Source organism: Idiotropiscis lumnitzeri, chromosome 14 (assembly GCF_059441095.1).
Source record: "Idiotropiscis lumnitzeri isolate Australia: NSW breed Sydney's pygmy pipehorse chromosome 14, RoL_Ilum_1.0, whole genome shotgun sequence".
In the NCBI taxonomy this organism is placed as follows: domain Eukaryota; kingdom Metazoa; phylum Chordata; class Actinopteri; order Syngnathiformes; family Syngnathidae; genus Idiotropiscis; species Idiotropiscis lumnitzeri.
This window is the reverse complement of record NC_142404.1, coordinates 13767738-13789196: the sequence shown is the minus strand read 5'-3', so window position 1 is coordinate 13789196 and position 21459 is coordinate 13767738. Positions and strand designations below refer to the sequence as shown.

Here is a 21459-nt window from a genome sequence, read left to right as displayed (position 1 = left end):
CACAGAAAACTTTTTTTTTTAAACCACAACAAAAATGTTAGTATTGCATTATGCAAATTTCACACTTGAGTGTGCTTTTTAAAATGAAGTCACACCACTAGTTTTGGGCTGAAAGAAAAAAAAAATCTGCAGGCTCATCTGTCAGCCTTTCCCCACTACAAAGTCTCTGCAGTGGGTTCTCGCTCAGTTTATTTGTCTTACTGGTTAGACTACTGTGCCTCGGGGCTGGCCTGCACACTCGTATATGCACACACACACCCACACACGAGCGCATTTTCTTATTTTTTCTTGATTAAGTGTTACTTTTTGGCTGTGACTTAAAATAATTCTCATTTGCTCAGAGGAGCTGCCAGACGTTTTTCCTCAATCGCATATGGAACTGGCACCATATAAAAGCTTCTAACTTGGTTATTTATGAAGTTTATCTGAAAAAAAAAAACGTATAAAGTGTGAAATCAGTTGCAATGTCCTTGACAAATTGTGAAAAGAATTGCAACGTTAGGGACCAAATGAGGTCATGTAAACTGTGCTTGATGTAAGCAAAGTACGAACACCGCAGCAGCGTAGTTTAAATGCCGCTAAGAAAAGTATGTGCATCGGTGGGGAAAAAAAATCAAAGTTTAAACAGAGTGATGGTACATTCCACAAAGATAAAACACTCACATCACAGAATGGGATTCAAATTGGCAAATCGTAAATTTTGAAAATAATGGTAAATAACCCCAAAATTTGGGGTTCTAATTGTGGCATGCGAATCAACAATTCTTGAGACCTGTGCCTCTAGTATATGTCAAAATTCCACTTACCGTATTTTCGGGACTATAAACCGCACCCGCATACAAGCCGCAGCAACTCTTTTTTTGAGGAAAAAAAATAGGCAAAAAAATATGTACAAACCGCACCAGGTTGTAAGCCGCCGTTTTTTATGTTGAAAAAAAATTGGTTATTCACTGCATGTACAGAACGATTTTGTATTGTGAATGCAAAATATTTAAGACTCATTTAGCGTATTTCATGAACTATAGAGCGCCCCTAGTGGTGAAAGAAAAATCCACAGAAAAGCCGCACTGTTGTATTAGCTGCTTGGTTCAAAATCTAGGAAAAAAGTAGCATCTTATAGTCCGGAAAATACAATAATTACATTAATGACACATATGTATTCTGTAACAATACAAAATTGGCAGTGACACATATAGTGAACGCGAGCTAGAAAATACAGGGATTGATCGATCGGAGGCATAAAAAAAAAACGAGAACAGGCAGGATGAGAGACAGACTGGGAGCGAAAGAATGCTGATGATGAAGTCCTCAAGGTGAATCATCTGTAATTACTCACGTCATCTAGTGACTTGCTCCGATAAGCAGCCTGCCCTGGGACACTGCTGCGCACAAATGATTTCTCATAATGTGGCACCAAGCCCTGGCACACACGCACACGCCTTCACATTGACGGGGGAGGCCGTGGCTATTGGTCCACTGGGGCACAACACGCTCCGGTCAGAGCAAATTAAACAGTTCAGCCTCCCAGGATGTTCGCAGCGTAGACAGGCTGAAATGATGAGTGTCTGTGTGTTAGTATATGCCAATGTGTGTGATCCAGATATACTCTTATCTGTTCGGGAGGCAGGCTGATGGCTGAGCAGTGTCCTGGGAGCTTAGCCGTCCACAAGACTAAAGAGAGTTCCAGATTACATTCTTGAGTGCTCTGAAAGCATTCTTCAGCAACAAACCAACACCCCAGACACTCTCTGGACATGCAAATAGAATTAATGGCTACACACAATGTGAAGTCTTATTTTTCGTGGAAACCAGTGGAGAATTCGACTACTTTGCGGCATTGGCCGTCAACTTTGCATGTGGCGTGATCATTAACTTGAGGAAAAAGTTGAAGTTCATGAATGAAGTTGAAAGTTCGAAGAGTGAATATTTTAGGTGGCTGACAACGTAATTGGTACACATTGCTGACTTTTGTGCAGCCAGTGGGAGATTGATTCCCACAGAGTGACTGAGTGAATTTGAATTGTGTTGGACTTAATGTGCAATTGGCCAGCGGACAAAAGATTATAAGATAAACAATACATAACTCCCAATTTTAATATTTCATCATTTCCACCCTGCGATTTTTCTTTTTTTTTTTCCTTTCCCCAAAATGATTTTATTTACAGCATACTTACTAACTGTAATGTGGAGAACCAGTCCCTGACTCACTTTTCTGTCAAATGGACAATGAACACTTTCATGCCACACAGCTCATGCCCGGACACTCACATTGACTCAGTTGATGCGTCACCTCTTTTTTTTTTTTTTTTTTTTTTTAATTCTATGTTCAGATATGTTTTTAAAATTTTAAAGTTATTTCAAAGTGTGTTGGCTGGGTAAAACCCTGAACAATTTTTTTTTTATCCCCAATGGATTCACAATACTGTGGATTTTCACCTACACTGTAAAAAATGAGGAGTGATATTTACTGGAAAAAAAATCCAAGTGTTTTTTTTTTGTTTTGTTTTTTTAACTAAGCAATTCTGAGTAAATTTTGCAAGATGAGTTATTGAGTAGTAGAGTGGCTGTCTCCAAATCTGGAGGTTATGGCTTTGATCCTCAATCACATTGAGTAGCCTTGTGTATGGAATGGGATATGCGGGAAAAAAAATAATAATGAAAGCTTACTTCCTTTGCGTGGCTTTTTTTTAAATTCAATAAACTAGTAAAATATACTCAACAACTTTTCTTGTAAAATTTACTTACAATGTCTGAGTGAAAAAACTTTTTTTCCAAGTAAAAATCACTCCTCGTTTTTTACAGTGTAGTGCAGGAAACGCAGAATTCTAAACGTTCTCATCAAAGTATTCCTCGATATTTTCTCCCCTCTGCAAACCATTTGGTATGTTGGCATCAGTATAAAGCAGCGCTGAGTCAATGCGACTGCTAAATAAAAAGACATCCTTGTAATTGTTTCTGTAGCTCCACAACACCGCCAAAAAGTGCCTTTTCCCATCACATCATAGAAATTGCACACGGTAATAATTACAACTTGTACACAATCGTTCCTGAATCGGCGCTGCCGTGGCTTTATTTACACCAGCTCATCTGTGTTGAGAACATTAAACACATTCACATCTTTCCTTGTTTAAAATTCACCCCGAATCAGATTGGCAGCAAAGTGAAACAGAGGAAGCATGCAATGCGTGCTCCTTTTGGATAACAAAGGTTCAAGAAATGCCCTTTGACTGATATGCGGCAGTTGTCGTGTCTGCGACCCCCCGTGACCCCTGCGGAGGCCAGAGTCTAAGATGGCTCCACATTTGTTGGGGACAGTCCCGCCGTCCAACTGTGGAGGAAAAAAACATTTAGTTTTTCAAACGATTAACTACTCAGGTATCACCATTAGCCTAATGTTTTTTTTTTTTTTTTTAATTCATATGGGGAAGTTTAAAGTAAAGACCAGGGGTGGGCAAACTTTTTGATTGGCAGGTCACAATGGGTTCTAAAATTTGACAGAGGGGCCGGACCATGAGCAGATGGAGGGAGTGTTTTGGTAACCTCACCTCATCGGAGAAAAAAAATACATTTAATTTGAAATGAAAATGAACAACAGCATTACCACAAAATATCTGTGTTTGACACACCACAGTATTTAGAAAATAAAAAATTCACACGGTTTATTCATTTAATTTTTATCAACTTTGGCGGGCCGAATTAAAACGTTTAACGGGCCGCATGTGGCCCCCGGGCCGTAGTTTGCCCACACCTGGTATAGACGATACGTTGGAATATGCTAACAAGCATTACAAAGTTTGCAGTCACTGCAAAATTCCGTCAATGATTTTTGTTGAATTCATTCAGGACGCTTACCTTCCGTCTTGATTCCTAAAGTTTTGCTCTAAAAGCATCGTGACCCAACACTGGCCTTATACTGGCCCGTTAACTCTTATTGACCTTTCTTTGAAGCGGGTGAACTGGTGAACTGCTGAGACGTGCCTGTTGCCATAGTTGTCATTTCTTGAACGGCTCATGTTACGGCACTCTCATTTTACTGTCCCTTAAGTTGCTTCACCTACAGCAAAGATCAGAGAAACTTGGGACAAGATCACACCAAACAGTGGCCCAGCTGTGACCATGGGGGGGCAGGGGGCAGAGGTCACAAGGACCGGTGGATGGTCCGAGTGTTTTTATATGTCAATTAGGAACCAAAAGGACGGGGAGTTTCACACACGTGGTGACAAACAAAAGACTTGTCCGCTTGTTGCTTTTAATTATTGAGACATGTTTGGGAAGCTACAGTTGGAAGCGTCGTCGGATGTTTGGGTTGGCCTTCGAAAAGCTTCATTTTTGCAAAATCTGTTGTTGATCGACAGGGCGCTACTAGTGCCGTATTTTCCGGACTATAAGCCGCTACCTTTTTCCTAGATTTTGCACTATGCGGCTAATACAACGGTGCCGCTTTCCTGTGGGTTTTTCTTTCACCACTAGGGGCGCTCTATAGTTCAGAAAATACGCTAAATAAATCTTGATTTTTTTATTTTATTTTGTTCTCTTGGGTCTGTTCTGTGTTAATTAGCAAAGTTGTTGTGCATTCACAGTACAAAATCGTTCTGTACATGCAGTAAACAATTATTATTTTTTCAACATTTTTTCAAAACTGCGGCTTATAGTATGGTCCGGCTTGTATGTCAATTTTTCCCTAAAACGAGTTGCTGCTTCTGCTGCTTATATGCAGGTGCGTCTTATATCCTGGGAAACTTCCACATTTTCTTTTAATGAAGGTAGAAAAAACAAGCCATTTAGTGGTTTAAATTGTTTTAAATGTACAATGTTGATTAAAGGCACGTCTTTTTTGGGGGGGGGGGTTGACTTCCCCTTGAAAATTTCTATCTCACTTATCTTCTTTAGGGTCAAATGAAAAATTAAAAAGTCAAATAATTGAAATAAAAAAAAAAAAGAATAAATACACGTGAACGAACTCACCATGTTGTGGGTTAGAGGTGAGCTGAACTCTGTCCCATGTTAGTGTCTGACAATCTCACCCTAATTTCCACTACTATCAACCGTTTATTTTATACCAGGACTAATACTCATTTAAACTTTCACTTGAAGTTAAAAAAAAAAAAGCCAACCGTGAAATGTCCGCTTTATTTAGCCAGAGCACTCAAGCATGTCTACTTTTGCCTGTTTTTGTTAGCCCTATAGAGAGCTTCGACTCCACTGATGAATGAGCTGATGCTGTGAAACTATGACAGTGGAGGATAAACACCAAAGGAATTTCAAGGGCCCATTTTTTTTCTTCGTACCTCTCTCCTTCCATCGCTCTCCTCTTTGGTCTACTTGAGCTAGCGTCCCCTCACCAGCTCTCCAGACTTTCACTCGAGGTCTTTTTACCGAGAGATGAAAAGCAAGTGAGAGGTCCTTCAACACTCAAAAGAGCCGATTGGCAAACACAAAATTAGTCAAAGACGGCAGCCGCGTTCGAAACATGCCACATCACATGAACTATACGTGAATGCACGTGTCCAGAATGTTTTCACTCATTCACTACCAGCCAAGTAGGAAAAAAAAACATTTTTGACGTCTTAAGCCGTCAATGGCAGTAAATGAGTTACGTTGAATTCACACTTATCCAAAAGTGCCGATAATTTCTGATCCACTTTTCAAGTGTGTCTCTCTCCGTCCATTCTTTATTCCTCCAGAAGAGAACAAAGCATCCCCTTCCCGAGCCAATCATTCTAATGTGTGTCAATGTAACCACAATGAAGCCAGTGTTGCAGGTGTCGGGCCATTCATCATCTCTCTGATTCACTGTTGATTTTCCTGAAGCCAAAGCGCATGATCGCTGAGTCTTCCAACTGTGTTGAATTGCAAAGGAATGACCCCCGCTTTCTTGTCTCCTTTCCTCTCTCATCGCTTTCTTCCAGTGGAGGGAAAATGTAAGATAGCCATGAACGTTCCTGGTATACACTGAAATCTCTCCATACTTTGTAGCTTCTTTATTTTCGTAGTAGTTACCGCACGTTTCTGGTAGCGTTACTATGACGTAGCTAGACAAAGATTGCAGTTCTCACTCGTAGAGCAATTGTTAGTAAAAGGGGGGGGGGAAAAACACTACAAGATTTTTTATTTTTCTAAGAAAATCCCACCAATCCGACTGATTTTTAATAATATTTTCTCTCGAAGATTCCTTCAATTTGTTTCAAATTTAATTTTCGATTAGAGATCTGGTAGTGGTATTTTTCCACCCTTGGTTGTTTAGATTTCCGCATGGATGTGTCTGAATCTAAATAAATTGTAAAAAATTCCAAATGACATTAACTTTGTTTTTTTTTTCTCTCTATTATCCTTCCCTATTTTTCCTTATTCTCTGATTGCTTTCCTTCTTTCTTCTTCTGCTCACCCCCAAATGCTTTTCTCACACCTTCTCATTCTTTAATCCCCCGACTGCCTCGCTTTCCTGATCTTTAACTCCTACCGTTTCGGTTTCCTTCCTTTCTCTTCCTTTCCTTCAAATCTCCTTGCATCGATCTCTGCGCCTTTCCTATCTTTTGCATCTCTTCGTCTTTCCCTCCTTCTGTCCTTTGTCCCTTTCCATTCGTTTTTTTTTTTTTTTTTCCTTCCAGTGGGAGGAGATCAGTGGTGTGGATGAGCATTACACACCCATCAGGACTTTCCAGGTGTGCAATGTCATGGAGTACAGCCAGAACAACTGGCTTCGCACCAACTGGATCCCTCGTCAGTCAGCCCAGAAGATCTACGTGGAACTCAAGTTCACACTGAGGGACTGCAACTCCATCCCGTTAGTACTGGGCACGTGCAAGGAGACCTTCAACCTTCTCTACCTGGAGACCGATGACGACCAAGGCAGTCACTTCCGAGAACACCAGTTCTCCAAGATTGACACCATCGCGGCGGATGAAAGTTTCACGCAAATGGACCTTGGCGACCGCATTCTCAAACTCAACACCGAAGTGCGGGAAGTGGGACCCATGAGCAAGAAGGGCTTCTACCTGGCGTTCCAGGACGTGGGTGCCTGCGTGGCTTTAGTCTCGGTGAGGGTTTACTTTAAAAAGTGCCCGAACACAGTGAAGAATCTGGCCTCCTTTCCTGACACGGTGCCGGTGGACTCGCAGTCACTGGTGGAGGTGAAAGGTTTATGTGTCAATAACTCCAAAGAGGAGGAAGCTCCGCGAATGTACTGCAGCACAGATGGCGAGTGGCTCGTGCCGATTGGAAAGTGCCTGTGCAACGCCGGCTACGAAGAACGGAGCAACACCTGTCAAAGTAAGACAAATCTTTTATCCTTGCATGCATTTTCACCTTCACGTGTACAATTTATTTTCTCGTCCACATTCTTGAACCCGCCTCACCGAATCACACCGTCTTTGAAATATCGAATGTCTTATAAAGCACATTTCCCAAATACGTGTTTGATGTGAACACTTTCACACCTCATATCTGTCAACCCTGAAGAACCTTTATCACGTAAAATGTCAATTTTTTGTTTTAAGTTGATGCACGTGTTTTCTGTGTTGCAACGTTCAAAAGAACCCAAGGAAACCAGATTGGGGGTGGATGAATCAGCAGTCACACATTTATTTTTCCATTCATGCTTAATGTGATATCCAGGTCTTGGCCGTCGTGTTCAGCGCACGGTAGTTTGATAGGAAGCCACTCTGTGTCACGTCATTAACTTTTGGGGAGCTCTGAACCAGAAATCCAAGAATGGAAGTGATAACATAGAAGAAAGAAAGAGGGTTGGAGCGTGGATGGTAAAATAGAAAATAACTGCGGTGGTGGTTGCGGGTGTCGGAGGAGACATGAGTGAGTCGGCATTGGATCAAGTCTGGAGATACTCAATTTCACCCGGGAAGTGTATTGATACCCTGGAGGTGGTTTGCAGCTATCCTGCTGTCTAATCTTGGACAAAGGTCTGCTTACGTCATTATCATTCATGACATGCAGAAGTCTGATGTGAGTTGTTGTCAGTTGGATGGGCTGGTTTTCTTCTACTTGAACTCAAGTAATGTTTTTGTCAACAGATTTCACTGCATATGTTCTCTATTGGACTTTTAGTAATTTAATGGTTGCTCTACGCCATTTTACATTTCAAATTGAATTCGGGCCTCTTTACAATGAAGGACACACGCTAACCTCTATTCAATTTACTTTGAATGCATAATAGGAAATTACCGGATTTTCCAGACTATAAGCCGCTACTTTTTTTCCTAGATTTTGAACCATGTGGCTTTTCGGTGGATTTTTCTTTCACCACTAGGGGCGCTCTATAGTTCAGAAAATACGGTCGATAAATCTCGATTTTTTTTTTTTTTTTTTTCCTAAAAATCGTTGCTACGGCTTAAATACAGGTGCACCTGATAGTCGGGAAAATACGGTATCTGTCCGTGGTTTGTGACTTGGATATTCCAATTGGGACGAAGTAACCAAGTGGGTTGACATGACGCAAAGACGATAACGTAGTCAGTTCTCTGAAACTTTTGCACAAAAAACTTGAACTTCGATATATAAATATAATATATAAATATTCAAATACACAGGTTAAAAAACATTTTGTTAAGCATGATAATAAACCAAAATAGCGACCACAACGCGTGCAATTCTTATTATTCAAAGTCAAAGAATCCTGATATTGTGACATCCCGAAACAAAATGACCGCATCGTAGCAATTGATGTCATTTCCCCCGAGCGAGCATTTGAACACAAGTCAAACATCGTCTTCTTCCCTCACTTTATCTAAAGGCTGTCACATGACCCACGTCTGCTTTTTCTAAAATTGTTTTGGAAACTCTGAGATTACGTATATGAGTGGTTTCTGGCAACTTCCTGTTTAATTCACGCTCCTCTGGTTTATGCATGTGTTTACATTTTTTTTTAAATTTAAGCCAAAAGTGCTTGCAGACACAGCATGTGCTATAAAACCCCGGGCTGTCTTCGATGTGGCTGGCAGCAGCGGTTTATGTCATCCTATATGTTCTGCTCCGGAATATTAATGTGTTCGACTGCACTGGCTGTCCTCAATGAGCGTTTTGCTTTTCTTCTACACTTTAGGAGACGATACCTGCAGCTCTTTGTATCATATCTGGTTGCAAATACTGTCATGTTGATGCGCTTTCGGCTTTCGGCTCGTTGTTAATTAAAGATCAAAGAGTGTGTCGCGGGTTAAACCCCTGCTGCTGGGGCCAAGGGAACTCCTTTTCTGGGATGGTGGACTTCTGGCAGACTCACCGTCGTCTCCTGCTTTGTTATCGTGCGGGTCTCCTGAACTAACAAAACATCAAAAGATAGAGGAAACAAATGTATACTTGTTCGGCTCTGATAAATAAAGATTATCGTGAGTTGTTGGTGTTCTGATAATGCTTAGAAGCAGACATTGACCAGACAAAGGCATCCGCCTCTGACCTGGGTTATGACCTGCGACCGCTGAAAATTCATTACAATACTTCCAAAAGCACGGTTGCTATAATCTATGATGTGAAATACGCACTAAATACATTTTGCTCGAAAAAAACAGCAACAGCCAATCAGCTTTCTTCACTCCCTTTACTCCCTGTGAATTGTGTGAATGTTTGGATGTACTGGACAATCTCTTATTGAATTCAAAGTGCTCTAATGGACTCTAATAAGGTCTTATGTTACTGTGGAGTGGGACAGCTGCATCAACAGGCCCCTGCAGCCCCCACGTGCAGCCACCATGGGCCCCAGAGCACAGCTCGCTGCCCAGACCTTCTGTGTTAACAGACAGATGAGCGTATGCAGTTAGGTCACCTTACAGAGCGATAGCAGGGAAGCAGAACGCAAATGTACAATGGCGTGGACGGCTAAAACTGATAAATACTGGCATATGTAAGCCTTGGAGAAAAAAAAGTATGAAAAATGCAAAAGCACGCAAATTTTTGCTTCATTTTATTTCATCAAGTGGATGCACCCAATAAATTAATCTGGATACTGATTTTTTTTTTTTTTTAAGGAGATGTATCCTATACTTTTAATGGAAGTCAACCCGCAAAAGTAATTTGCAATTAAATTTTTTAGACGTCTCCACTAGTCGAAACGCGGCATTCTGATTAATATTGCGTTTGTGAGTTAAGCAGTAAAACCCACTCGTTTTTGTCTATCTCAGGCGGCGGCCATTTTGTCACTTCTGTCGATGGAAAATGACATCACAGTAGTTCAGGGTTCAGAAAACGATCAATCATGACTCAGCTTTGGAAAACAGGTCAGTCATGATTGGTGGTCGTTGGTGATGTCATTTTCAGTCGACTGAAGCGACAAAATGGCTGCAACCTGCGATGAACAAAATTTTTACTGAGCAACTCGTATTTCACTAACACAATATTAATCAGAACGCCATTTATCGACTAGTGATGGCGTATATAAACATTTATTGCAAATCATTTTTTAGGGTGGACTTCCCCTTTAAAAACTCTATCAGAATCCCGCTGATTTTATTTTGTGCAACCACTTAAAATTCTCCAACAATAACCTTTTTTCAGAGTAGTAAATATTTTAGATTTTTTTGAATAAACAATTTTTGTGGCACATCTTAAATGAAAGCTGAAATTTTAAAATCCACCGTGGTTTTGTATTTGGTTAAAAATCTAAAAAAATATCATTTTTACCGATACCCGCACAAACAAAAAATAATCTAAAAATCAGCAACCAGGTCATGACTGAATTAATAATTTTGTCATGAAATGTGACGAGTGAGCGTTTTTGTGTGTTAGTGATTCAAACTGCTCTTTGTTGAATATTTCATGTTTTGTTTTTCATCTCGGCCGTCGCATAAATACAGAATCTTCCATGAAGCGACACCTTTGGCGGGATGAAAGAGGGGCCAAGCGAGAACATAAGCGCAGTTTTCTGTTTATATTGACACAAAAGTGTTTAAAGGGCCCCAGTATATTATATGTATTTTTTTTTAATTTACTGTTTGACTATTTTATTGTTTAAAGCATTAACAACAGGGCTGGCCGGTTAAGGTATTGTGTGTCTTGATACATCAAGTGAGAACGCAAACGCTGGCCTCTCATCAACATGCGACCGGACAGCTGCTTGCATTTGCAAAATGCACATACAGACACACACACACACACACACACCCGCACAAACATATTTATACACACACATCCATACTCTCCTTACAGACATCCGTTTGCTGTTTTAGGATCAAATTAAGGTTGCAGGAATTTCACACTGATGGTAGTAGACAGGAGTCGCTTCACCTGCTGCAGTTTGTTCTAATGACAGATGAAAGACTGACTTAGCTAGATTAGATCTGGCCCCACATTCTCTGCGGAACGCCTACTCTCAAAACATACAGTAATCTGGCCACCACTGTCACGACCGCTCACACACTTAAGACCCCAAGTCAACTGTTCGCTGTGATACTGATGGGGAGATAACCTTCATTCTGTGCCACACACGTATATTGTAACCCCTCGTTTTGGGCGGTGAATTGGGACCGGGATCCCCCGACAAAAGTGAAAAACCGCAAAGTGGAGGTTGACTTTTCTTTCATTTTAATTTAGATTTAAATTTAAATTTAAATTTTAATTTTAATTCAGTTAATTTTAATTCAGTTAATTATAATTTATTTGAATTTAATTTATTTAATTTTAATTTTTTTTTATTGTGGGGAGTCTACCTCTTTTATGCCTTTGCATACTCCCCGACATATTTACCTTCCAACCTTCTAAATACGTGCTACACAACTCATTTTGCATTACACTAATTTTGCATGAAACTAAAAAAAAAGTCGTGTTTGCACGAAACAAAATCATCTAGAATCAAATATTATTTTTTTACTTCTACTTAAAAAAAGTATCTAAATAGTATGTATATATATATATATTTATGTGTGTGTGTGTGTTTATATGTGTGGGGGGGTGCGTGTGTGCGTGTGTGTGTAGATAAAATCTTCTTCTTCCTAGCCAGAAATGTTCACATCACATTTATTGTCTCTCCTTCTCTCTCCTCGAAAGTCTGGCTTTGTTTGTGTTGACCGTTATATAACCACTAGCCTCTCAAGAATGTGTCATCTCAGCTCACACATGAGCGTGCATCTGTATAGTATACTGTACGTCTCTGGGTTGTAGCCTTTATATTTCTATCTTCCCAGAGTAAACGGAGCAATTGTTCTCCGTTCCAGCAGCGCTCAGCTACACATGATACTTTTACTCCCGATAATGTCTTTTGTTGTTTGCTGACCAGATTCGGGCCGCATTGCTCTTTGTGGTTGACTGTGGCATTATTTAATACGACCCAAAGACAACGAGCAGAATCCGCGGCTATTTTCAACAAAGCCATACAAATCAAATCATTGAATTCTGCCGTCCGGTGCATGAATACACTTTGTTTTGGTAAATGAAGTGTTATCCTATATATGGCTGTGTTCTAAGCTAGTGTTCCATTGCATCCGTCCTCTCCTCCCTTGTCACTTTAGTTTAGCGTGAAGGCTTTCTCTGCTGCAGCCTTTTGGCTGGGCGCTCCCTGGAATGTAGCCATTTTGGAGCTAAGAAAGAAAAAAAAAAAAAAGAAGAAGAGGCGAGAAGAAAGGACACGGTTTGGATTGAGTGTTCCAGTTAGAGCCGATTCGTATCGTGGTCTTATTACTAAACCGATAAAAAATAAATAAATAAATAATCAAACAAACCCATGGGGCCAGTGAAAAGTTGCCATGCAAGAGATTCAGTTTTTTTTTTTTTTTTTAAATTTAAATATATCAAGCCCTCCTGTAATCGTTTGACTTTTTGTGGCTCCTCCGTATCCTTGATGTATAAACAAAGCTAATTAAAACGCTTGGTGAGGGGCCTGCAATAATCATAACACTCCACTACACAGCAGCCTAGAGGAAAATATGACTGGCGAGGGCGAGCAAAAAAAAAAAATGTAGGCAGTGTGGAAAAAGTGAAAAGAGAGAGGCAAGAGGATGAGCGTGTAGTTAATTAGAGACACCATTAATTCAAAGACTGGAATTGACTAAGCACGGCAACTCAGCAATAATTCTGACCGCTGGAGCATTCACTGATCCCTCTGTGTGTGTGTGTGTGTGTGTGGGTGTGTGTGCCTGCGTGTTTTTAGGTAGTAGCAAGAGAGAGGGCCAGAAAGTAAAAAAATAAATAAATAATAATAATACACACGCACCCACAGAAAAACATGGTGTTGAATTTAATCAGTTTTATTGCTTCAAGTGGTTGCACAAAAAAAATCATCTGGATCCAGATTCATTTTTTAAAGTGGACTATCAAAATAGTTAAAAAAAAAAGCTTAAAGTAGAATAAACATCTACTTTAAAAACATATCTGGATCCAAATGACTTTATTGCATGCAACCAATCTACAAAATAAAATTTTGTAAATTCAACAAAAATAATACTTCATATTGTCGAGCTTTCTGCTATTTCTCGGTTCATCATTTGCACCCCAAAAAAAAGTATTGAAAAAAAAAGAAAAAAAAATGTTTTGTTGATTTGCAATTGTTTTTATTTCATCAAGTGCGTGCACAAAATAAAAGTTTTTAAGTCGATCGAAAAAATCCAGATAATGTTTATTTCGAGCAACCAATTAATGAAATAAAATTGAGCAAAACTTTTTTTCCGAGCAGATAGTTGCTTTTCCCATGGAACAGAGAAAAGATGTGCCTGTGAGTCATTTTGTAATCTCTCTTGTATGTTCAATTGTTTGAGTTACATAATGACGACAACGACTATGCTAATTTCTGTTAGCCTATCGCTGGCAATTCTCATTATATTGCATATTAAAATTGCCCAAAAATCTTTGGTTAGATTAGTTTGGTCTTTTGAGATATATGATCCTATGTTTGGTTCTCGTTTGTTTTAAGTGTCAGTTTTATGGGGCATTTCAAATGAGAACTGGCGCTAAGAAATACTGTCTCGAAAAGTTTACGTGCGTTTTGATAAGATTTCATGCGCTAAAGCATTTGTGATGTGATAAAATCAAAAAATAAATAAATAAATATATGAATTATCTATCGTGTGGATTTTCCCCTATTACAGGTGGGTTGGGAATGTGTTCCGCTAAAAAAAAAAAAAATTGTGATTCAAACATCCTGATGAACTGTATTTAGCATTGACGGGGGCAAATGAGGGGGGGGGGCTTGGCAGTTGTTCGTTTATGGCATCGTTCCCTGTTGCGCTCTTCTTTATGGACCTTCCACGGCAAGCTGGGTAAGCCTGTCACCCTGGGGCCCGAGTAACGTTGGGGACTTCAAAGCTGTTGGTAACCACAGGCTCAGGAATTCAACGTAACACACACAAACAAACAAATGGACACAAGTACGCACACACTCACACTCACACACACACATTCATTGAAAGGAGCGAGAGATAGGGTGTTTATTTGTTGAAGAGGCCTGGCGAGTTGACAGCGCCACTTCCCAGTGGTCAGTCTTTGTGTGAGCATGTGCGCATAAGGACTCCATGCGTGCGTTTTTGTATCGTTCCCCAGGAAAGAGAAGATTTTTGGACGTATGTATGTTTGCATGCAAACCACATACGCAAGTGATGGGTGTGGAACGTTCCCTCACATGGATTTAAGTGCGCGTCTTGTGTGTGTGTACACTCGTACGTGTGGGTGGCCTTACAGTGACAGCAGGATGGATATTGTGGGGAAATGCTGCGTTTACTGACACTCTGGATGTTTGGAAACTCATGTAATGAAACTCATGCCCAGTAAATTAACCGGTGTACTCGGAAAAATACACATACAGGCAACACGTTCGAACAAAACCCCCAAGGACTAAAATACGACATATAACGATATTAAAAATGAAATGGGGAAATAAATAAATTATAATTAAAACAAATAAATAAAACCAATATTATGCTGCTTATTTCAAGCGTGTAAAAATTGCTACTCACACCCAGATATCTTATTTCATAAATATCATTCGTGCGCTACGTCTCATTCAATCGCAGGTGTCTCCATCCTACGCAGTGGCGAGAGTACAGAAAAAAAAGGCGTATTACTAAAAAGCCATCATGTGTGAAGCGTGCCTGTCCCTCAGTCTCATCTGGGCGCCGCATCTGTCAAGTGTCTCACTTTTCTAAACAGCTCGTGTAGGCATATATGGCAACATTTGGAGGAGTTGTCAGGAGCATCATGTCACTGTACAGCTGCAATTTGGAGAAGGAAGCTTCCAGCCACATAAATGTCTGTCTAGCAGCAGCCGTCTAATCTCAGTGCGCTGCTTTGTCACAGACGTGCAAGCGTGACAAGAATTTCCACAAACTCTCCAATGGCGGCGACGCAACATCTGTTTTCACTGGAAATAATTGCTATTGCTCAGCTCCGACTCGTTCTCTTTTTTTTTTCCCCCCCGTATTAAAGACAAGGAATGACAACGGCGCTACTCATCTTTCCAGACTAAAAATTTTCTGCTAGACGAATCACACAAGCAGTTTCAATAGATTTCTTATAAAATGTGACATTTTGTAACACATTCGTCTCACTATCACTCTGTCACAGCACGTCACTTGTCTGGCCCGTGTGGAAGGCTTTCATTCACCGATGGTGGGACGACGAGAAGAGTGTTTAGTCTGGCTGGCTTTTTGTTTTGCAAAATTTGACATGTTGAGTTTGTTGAATACTCTAAATTGGTGAATGTGAGTGTGTATGGTTAATTGTGCCCCGCAATTGGCTTGTTGGTCAACCTTAACTCATTCACTACCATTGACGGCTAAAGACGTCAAAGTTATTTTTTTGTTTTTTTTTTTGTTTTGTTTTTTACTCAGCTGGTAGTTAATGAGGATAATCACATAATCCGGAATGAATGATCAAAAAGATTTATTAAAGCAGTTCTGAATCAAAGCAATAAAATAATTTTGCCATGTATAACATTATTACGACACATGCAAAATGTCAAAAATTATTATAATGAACATTCTGTCCCATACGAGACGTTCATGAAAAAGCTTGCTTTCATTAAGATGACACTCGGCTTTGATTTGCTCCCAGGAGGGATGGAGCATGTGTCCCTAATTTTATGGTCTGTGAAGAATTTCTTCTCACAAGACATAACAGAGCTCAATTTAACATCAATATGACATTTTGACCATTCTGTCTTACTTACTTGTGCTGTTCTTTTGTGACAGCGCCGTCTTCAATTAACGTCTAAAACGATCGTTTTGATCTTTCAAGACGCTGATCTTAATTTTTTTTTTTTTTTTTTGATGATCAGTCCTCAGATTGACGTAACATTCAAAAGATTGAAGAATGACCCAAAAATGAGCCTGCACAATATCAGAAATCTCACTCGCTGAAATTCAACTCTCAGCTTGCTATATTGTCTCTCTGAAGCTTACGATCGTCAAAAAAGATAGCGCTTTGGCGCTGTCATGACTAAACTGGATAGTATAATTTGTTCTATTTCATGTTAAGTTTTTATTTTTTTTTCATTTCTGAAAAGACAATGGGGAATATACAGCTAGAAGCAAAATGCTCCGCCACTTTTGTGTGTGATCGAGCCAGGGAAAGAGAGAGAGAGAGAGAGAGAGAGAGAGAGAGAAGAGAGAGAGAGAGAGAGAGAGAGAGCGAAAATAAATGCACAATTTAAGTGGAAGAGACACATCTGTCAATATACTGCATACAAGTCATTAGTAAAGTAGTGGTGGTGAGGACAAGAAGACGATGTGCTGACCATTGAACAAAGGCATTTTCAGCGCCCACACACACACACACACACACACACACCCACTCATCCTGTGGTTGTGTGGTATTCGGAGCTGTAACAAGTCAGGGTGTTGCGCACGTTGCCCTTCCAATTTGTGATATTTGTTGCTTATTGATTGAAAACAAAGCTACACCATGCCGCTTTTAACTGGCGTGAAACAGAATTCAAATGTGTTTTTTGAAATTGTGCAACTTGTTCAGAAAAACTTCAAGACTCAAAACGGACACTCTGGAGATGAGTCACCATTAGTTCTCGTTATACTGTGTATCGGAGATATTTTGTCAGCGAGAGGAGTTAAGCTGTCTCGTTTGGCATCGCTGAGTCGCAAGTGACCCAAGTGGATCCTGGGGGCTCGCAATGTCACAAAAGAGCAAAGGGGGATTCGGAAACCTGATGCTAACTAAATCTCTTAGATCTGAGGTCCCCAACCCCCAGGTTGCGGCCTGCTACTGGTCCGCGGGCTACTTTGGAACAGGCCGCACAAATGAAAAAAATAAAATAAAATTAGTTCACGCATGTCAAGATGTTAATTACCTGCCGCATTATGCTAATATTAAAGACACATGCTCGTGAAATGAGTAACGCTAGCATGTACGAAGCCCGCTCGTCCCACTCACAATGTGTGTTTAAATGCAATTTTTGCCTTCCTTTTTTATGTTTTCATGTAATATGTATTTATTCAAACAGTTGATTTGTAATGGTGGTAAAAAAATTATTTAAAAAAACAAAACAAGGCAAAGCTACCAATGCAGGCACCAAACTATACTATAGAGGCCGGTGCTCTCCTTTTTTTTTTTTTATTCAATTTGTACAATAATTTTTGTTCCCGCCTTTGTTTGATTGTTCTAAGTGTGTTCTAAAAACGTGCCTCTGTATTTAAAAGACATTTCTTTTTTGGGGATTTTCATTAACAAGGGGTCCGGAATTTAACCTTTGTGTTGGCGGCCGAGTTACTCTTTGTGCACACAGAGAATTTCCACTCCAGCCGACAAGTGTCTAAATGATCCATATGCTCAGTTTTCATGCTCGCGCAGTTGATAGAGATAAACGAAAAGCTCCCTGCACGCTCATTTATTGCACAGTCCACACTTCTCTGTCCACGCAGAAGCAGAACGGTGACATTTACCCTCAGCCGTAGCGCTTGACATAGAAATGGTGTCAGATGGAATGACGTGCCCTCTAGTGTGTGTGTGTGTGTTTGCGTGCACAGCTATGGTAGTGGGTCGTTTGCGTGCAAGCGACATAGTGCACTGTATGCATATAAGTGCATGTGAGTTTGCGTGCGCTGATTAAAAGCGGTCAGGCCTCAGCGACCAGGCCTTTAACTGCCCTGCACTCTGAATGCCAAACACAACTGAGCATGCTCAGTGCAGCCAAGCATGGCGGCTGGAACACGGACGACCTTAAAGGCCTGCAGCTGTGTGGATGTTTGGGTGTGCGTCGTCCCTCATCTCTGGCTTGGCCTTTAACCTCCCCTTTGACCACCGCAGTCTCGAGCGTCCACGATCATGTTTGAATTCCTCATTACTCAAGCAAATAAAATAAGGACTGCAAGATTAGTGAATGTGTGTACGCTATCATTAATAATTCAAAGCTCACTTAGATGTGTGTGTGTGTGCTGCAAAAACTGCCGATGTTTGGTGGTTTTATGGAACATACACTAATTTCTTGATTTTTTTTATTTATTTATTTTTTAATTTTAGTTTTATTTTTCGGTTTGGATTCTTTTCCTCACAGTTTTTCAAATGACACAAGTAATCTAATTACATTGGTCATAGATGGTTATTTTTACAATTTTTTTTCTTTAAATCAAAGATAAAATAAAAAATAAAATAAAAGACACAAGTTCAGTTTTATAGTTTGATATTTTTCACAAATTCCGAATCTGCCCTTGTTTTTTTTTTTTTTAAGCACGTACGGTTTTCTTAACAATAATACTACTTACATATGTATTTAATAATATTTATGAATTAAGGGTTAAATTCAGGTGGATTTTTTTTTTCAGAAATATCACAGCTATAAACAACAACAAATAGAAATATCCAAATAGCGCAAGCTTTTTTTGGTCAAACTCAACAACAAGAATAACAATTACTTAAAAACCGTTGCACTAGAGACAAAGTTTAGACATTTTCAAAAAAATATAAATCACTTTGAAAACAATGAAATACAGTTATACATTTTGGACTTATTTTCGTTCGTATTTATATCCCTTTGGTTTCACAATTAGGTCGCTATTCACAAAAATGTGCGATTCGAGCTACAAACATTTCGTATTCTTCTAAATTGCTCTTCCTGTCGGGATATTAATGCGTTACTTAAAGCAGGACAAAAGATCTAACCTTTAAAGGTTCCGGGACACAGTGCAGATGAGCACTGACCTTTCATAGAAATTACACACACTCATGCACATATTTTCTCTGCCCCACACACACACACACACACACACACTTGTAAAGTCTGGAGAAGAAAGCAAAAAAAAATAAAAAATCGAGGCAGACAGCAGTGTCCAACAAAATGACTTTACTCATCCTCCACAGACTTCCCACCTCCAATTCATTTCCCCTCATCTGCGCCTGTTCAGATACATGGCAGCAGGTATTTGTCATGGCGAAGGTAGCGTGACACACGCCACCAGTTTTCCCATTCCTTCCACTCGGCTAGGCTTTTTTTCCGTTAAAAGTCCGATTTCGGCACAGGGAGGTGATCCCCAAGTGCGAAGACCATCTTTGATTCATAAATCAAATAACACATGTTCCTCACTCATGTTAAAAAAACACTTTTAATTTTTTCCCCCTCCGTTTCTAGTCAACACTGAGAATTGGCATTTTATCACTTGTGCTGTTGAAGCTTTGTCGGTTGCCAGTCAATTTCAGTTTTGGATGAAAGCATTTTAAAGGCAATTCGTAAAACGCTGATGATCGCGATGCGTTCCAGGTCGATGATGTAACTGATGTGTGTTATTGATGAGATCCCAACTCTAACGAGCTTTGGACAATTAATCCATTGATTTACATGCAAATGGATCCTGGAAGGTTACTAAGACTGCCATCTGCATGTACTTACCATGCTAATGCCGTGCGTGGTGACACGTGCACGCACACACACACACACAAGTGATTTCGAGGTTGATAGACGAGGCGCATGCGAGATGAAGGGATCCGCGGCCGCTCGGTGCCTCGTAAATTGCACTGCATCCAATTATCGGCAGAATAAGGTGTTAATTACGATGCCGACCTACTAACTGGTCTACACGTTTTTTGATTATCAGGTGTGCCTCTAGCTTGGAGTGCGTCCGATCCTTTCTGACTCCGTTTCGGAAGGAGCCGTTTGCAATTTGTTCCCTCGGGCCAACAGAACTTGGACTCTGTAAACTTTTATTTATTTATTTTTTTTCTCGGAAAATACAACATTAGAGGATTGTGCTATTGGCCTGTTAAATTCCTGGGGTTCAGTGTTAATTACTAACATGCTTTTAAGTTAGTTTTTTTTTTCTGTGAAATTGTCCCCAGGTGGGGGAAAGAATCGGCTTCAGCGCACTTTAGTGTGAGTCAAGCTAATACTTTTTGCGTGTAGGTCACTTTAGAGGATATGCATTTGTTTGTTACATTCTCCCCGAGTCATGAATGCGATTTATTGGTGCGATTTTTTTTTTTTTTTGTTCTATATGCCTAAACATTTGTTTGTGCTAAAAAAAAAACTTTGCCAAAAGTTCAGTGAAGCGACATGTGCCACTGTATAATCATCTCATCAATCACCGCCTCCGTGTCTTCATTCCTCTCCATGTCTGTGCCCTCGTTAATTTAGCTTTAGCATTTATGAGCCTAAGAAAATAGTGAGGGGAAAAAAAAACAAAACAAAGAAGGAACGGCAGCCGCTTGCAGCGCATGGGAATGATGAGGTCTGTGAAGTTGCATGCAGCCCGCCACATCACTTTCGATTAATTGCACTCGATTTTTAACATCTGCTTAACATTGGAATCTGGTTTTATATGTTTCTGGACATATCACGGCTCGTCTGTTCGGTAATTAAGATCATGGGGGAAATTAAGACGAGTCATGCTTACTGGTAATTAGGAATGAAGGAAACGAAATCTGTCTTCTCAATTACGGAATGATTTGAACTTCTGAAAATAAACAAAAATTATCCACATTTTTTTCATTTTATTATTTTATATAGTTTGCAAAAGCGGTCGATGTGGTCAACCACTAAAAGCAATTGTTCTAAGGCCATTTGTGTTATGTTAATTTGAAATGACGACGAGACATATTCCACAAGTCGTGCAAATTGCCAATATATTATTTTTCACCAAAAAATGATCGGGTTAAATTTGATGGGGGGAAAAAAAAAATCACGGTTTGGCTTGAAATGTTTCTTGTGGCGGTTTCTAAAATACACTGTCAACTTGGAAAAGTGGAATTCTGTGGTTTCACACAGGAAATATTGTTAACTGTCTCCCACTGCAGTCCTTCAAACCAGTATTGATCCATTGAAAATGTTTTGAGGTGTGTTGACCCACTTTTGCTTTACATAAATATATACATTTTATTTTTTATTTTTTTTTTATATTGCATATCTTACGCTAAATATTGATTAATGACACACAAAAGGATAAGAAAGACACAATTGAGCTGAAACCAATATCTATTTGATCTCAAAGTGATGCAGGACCAATTAAATATTATCTACATTAAACAAAAAACAACTTTCAAACAACAAGCAGGACATGTAGTTCATCCCTATCTGAGCCTTATCCAGCACCG

At 39.8% G+C, this 21459-nt stretch overlaps 1 protein-coding gene across 4 annotated transcripts in view; it reads left to right on the top strand.

Annotated features, from left to right (window-relative positions):
• The window catches only part of epha3 (eph receptor A3), a 78769-nt gene that overhangs the window by 7398 nt on the left and 49912 nt on the right, over positions 1-21459 (top strand). For 3 of the 4 annotated variants that reach the window (XM_088314253.1, XM_088314251.1, XM_088314254.1), the window contains exon 3: positions 6609-7269. In XM_088314253.1, the coding sequence (XP_088170379.1) occupies positions 6609-7269 (661 nt within the window). Of the gene's footprint in view, positions 1-5909; positions 5946-6608; positions 7270-21459 lie in introns of those variants that run through there. The other variant, XM_088314255.1, reaches the window with a different exon arrangement.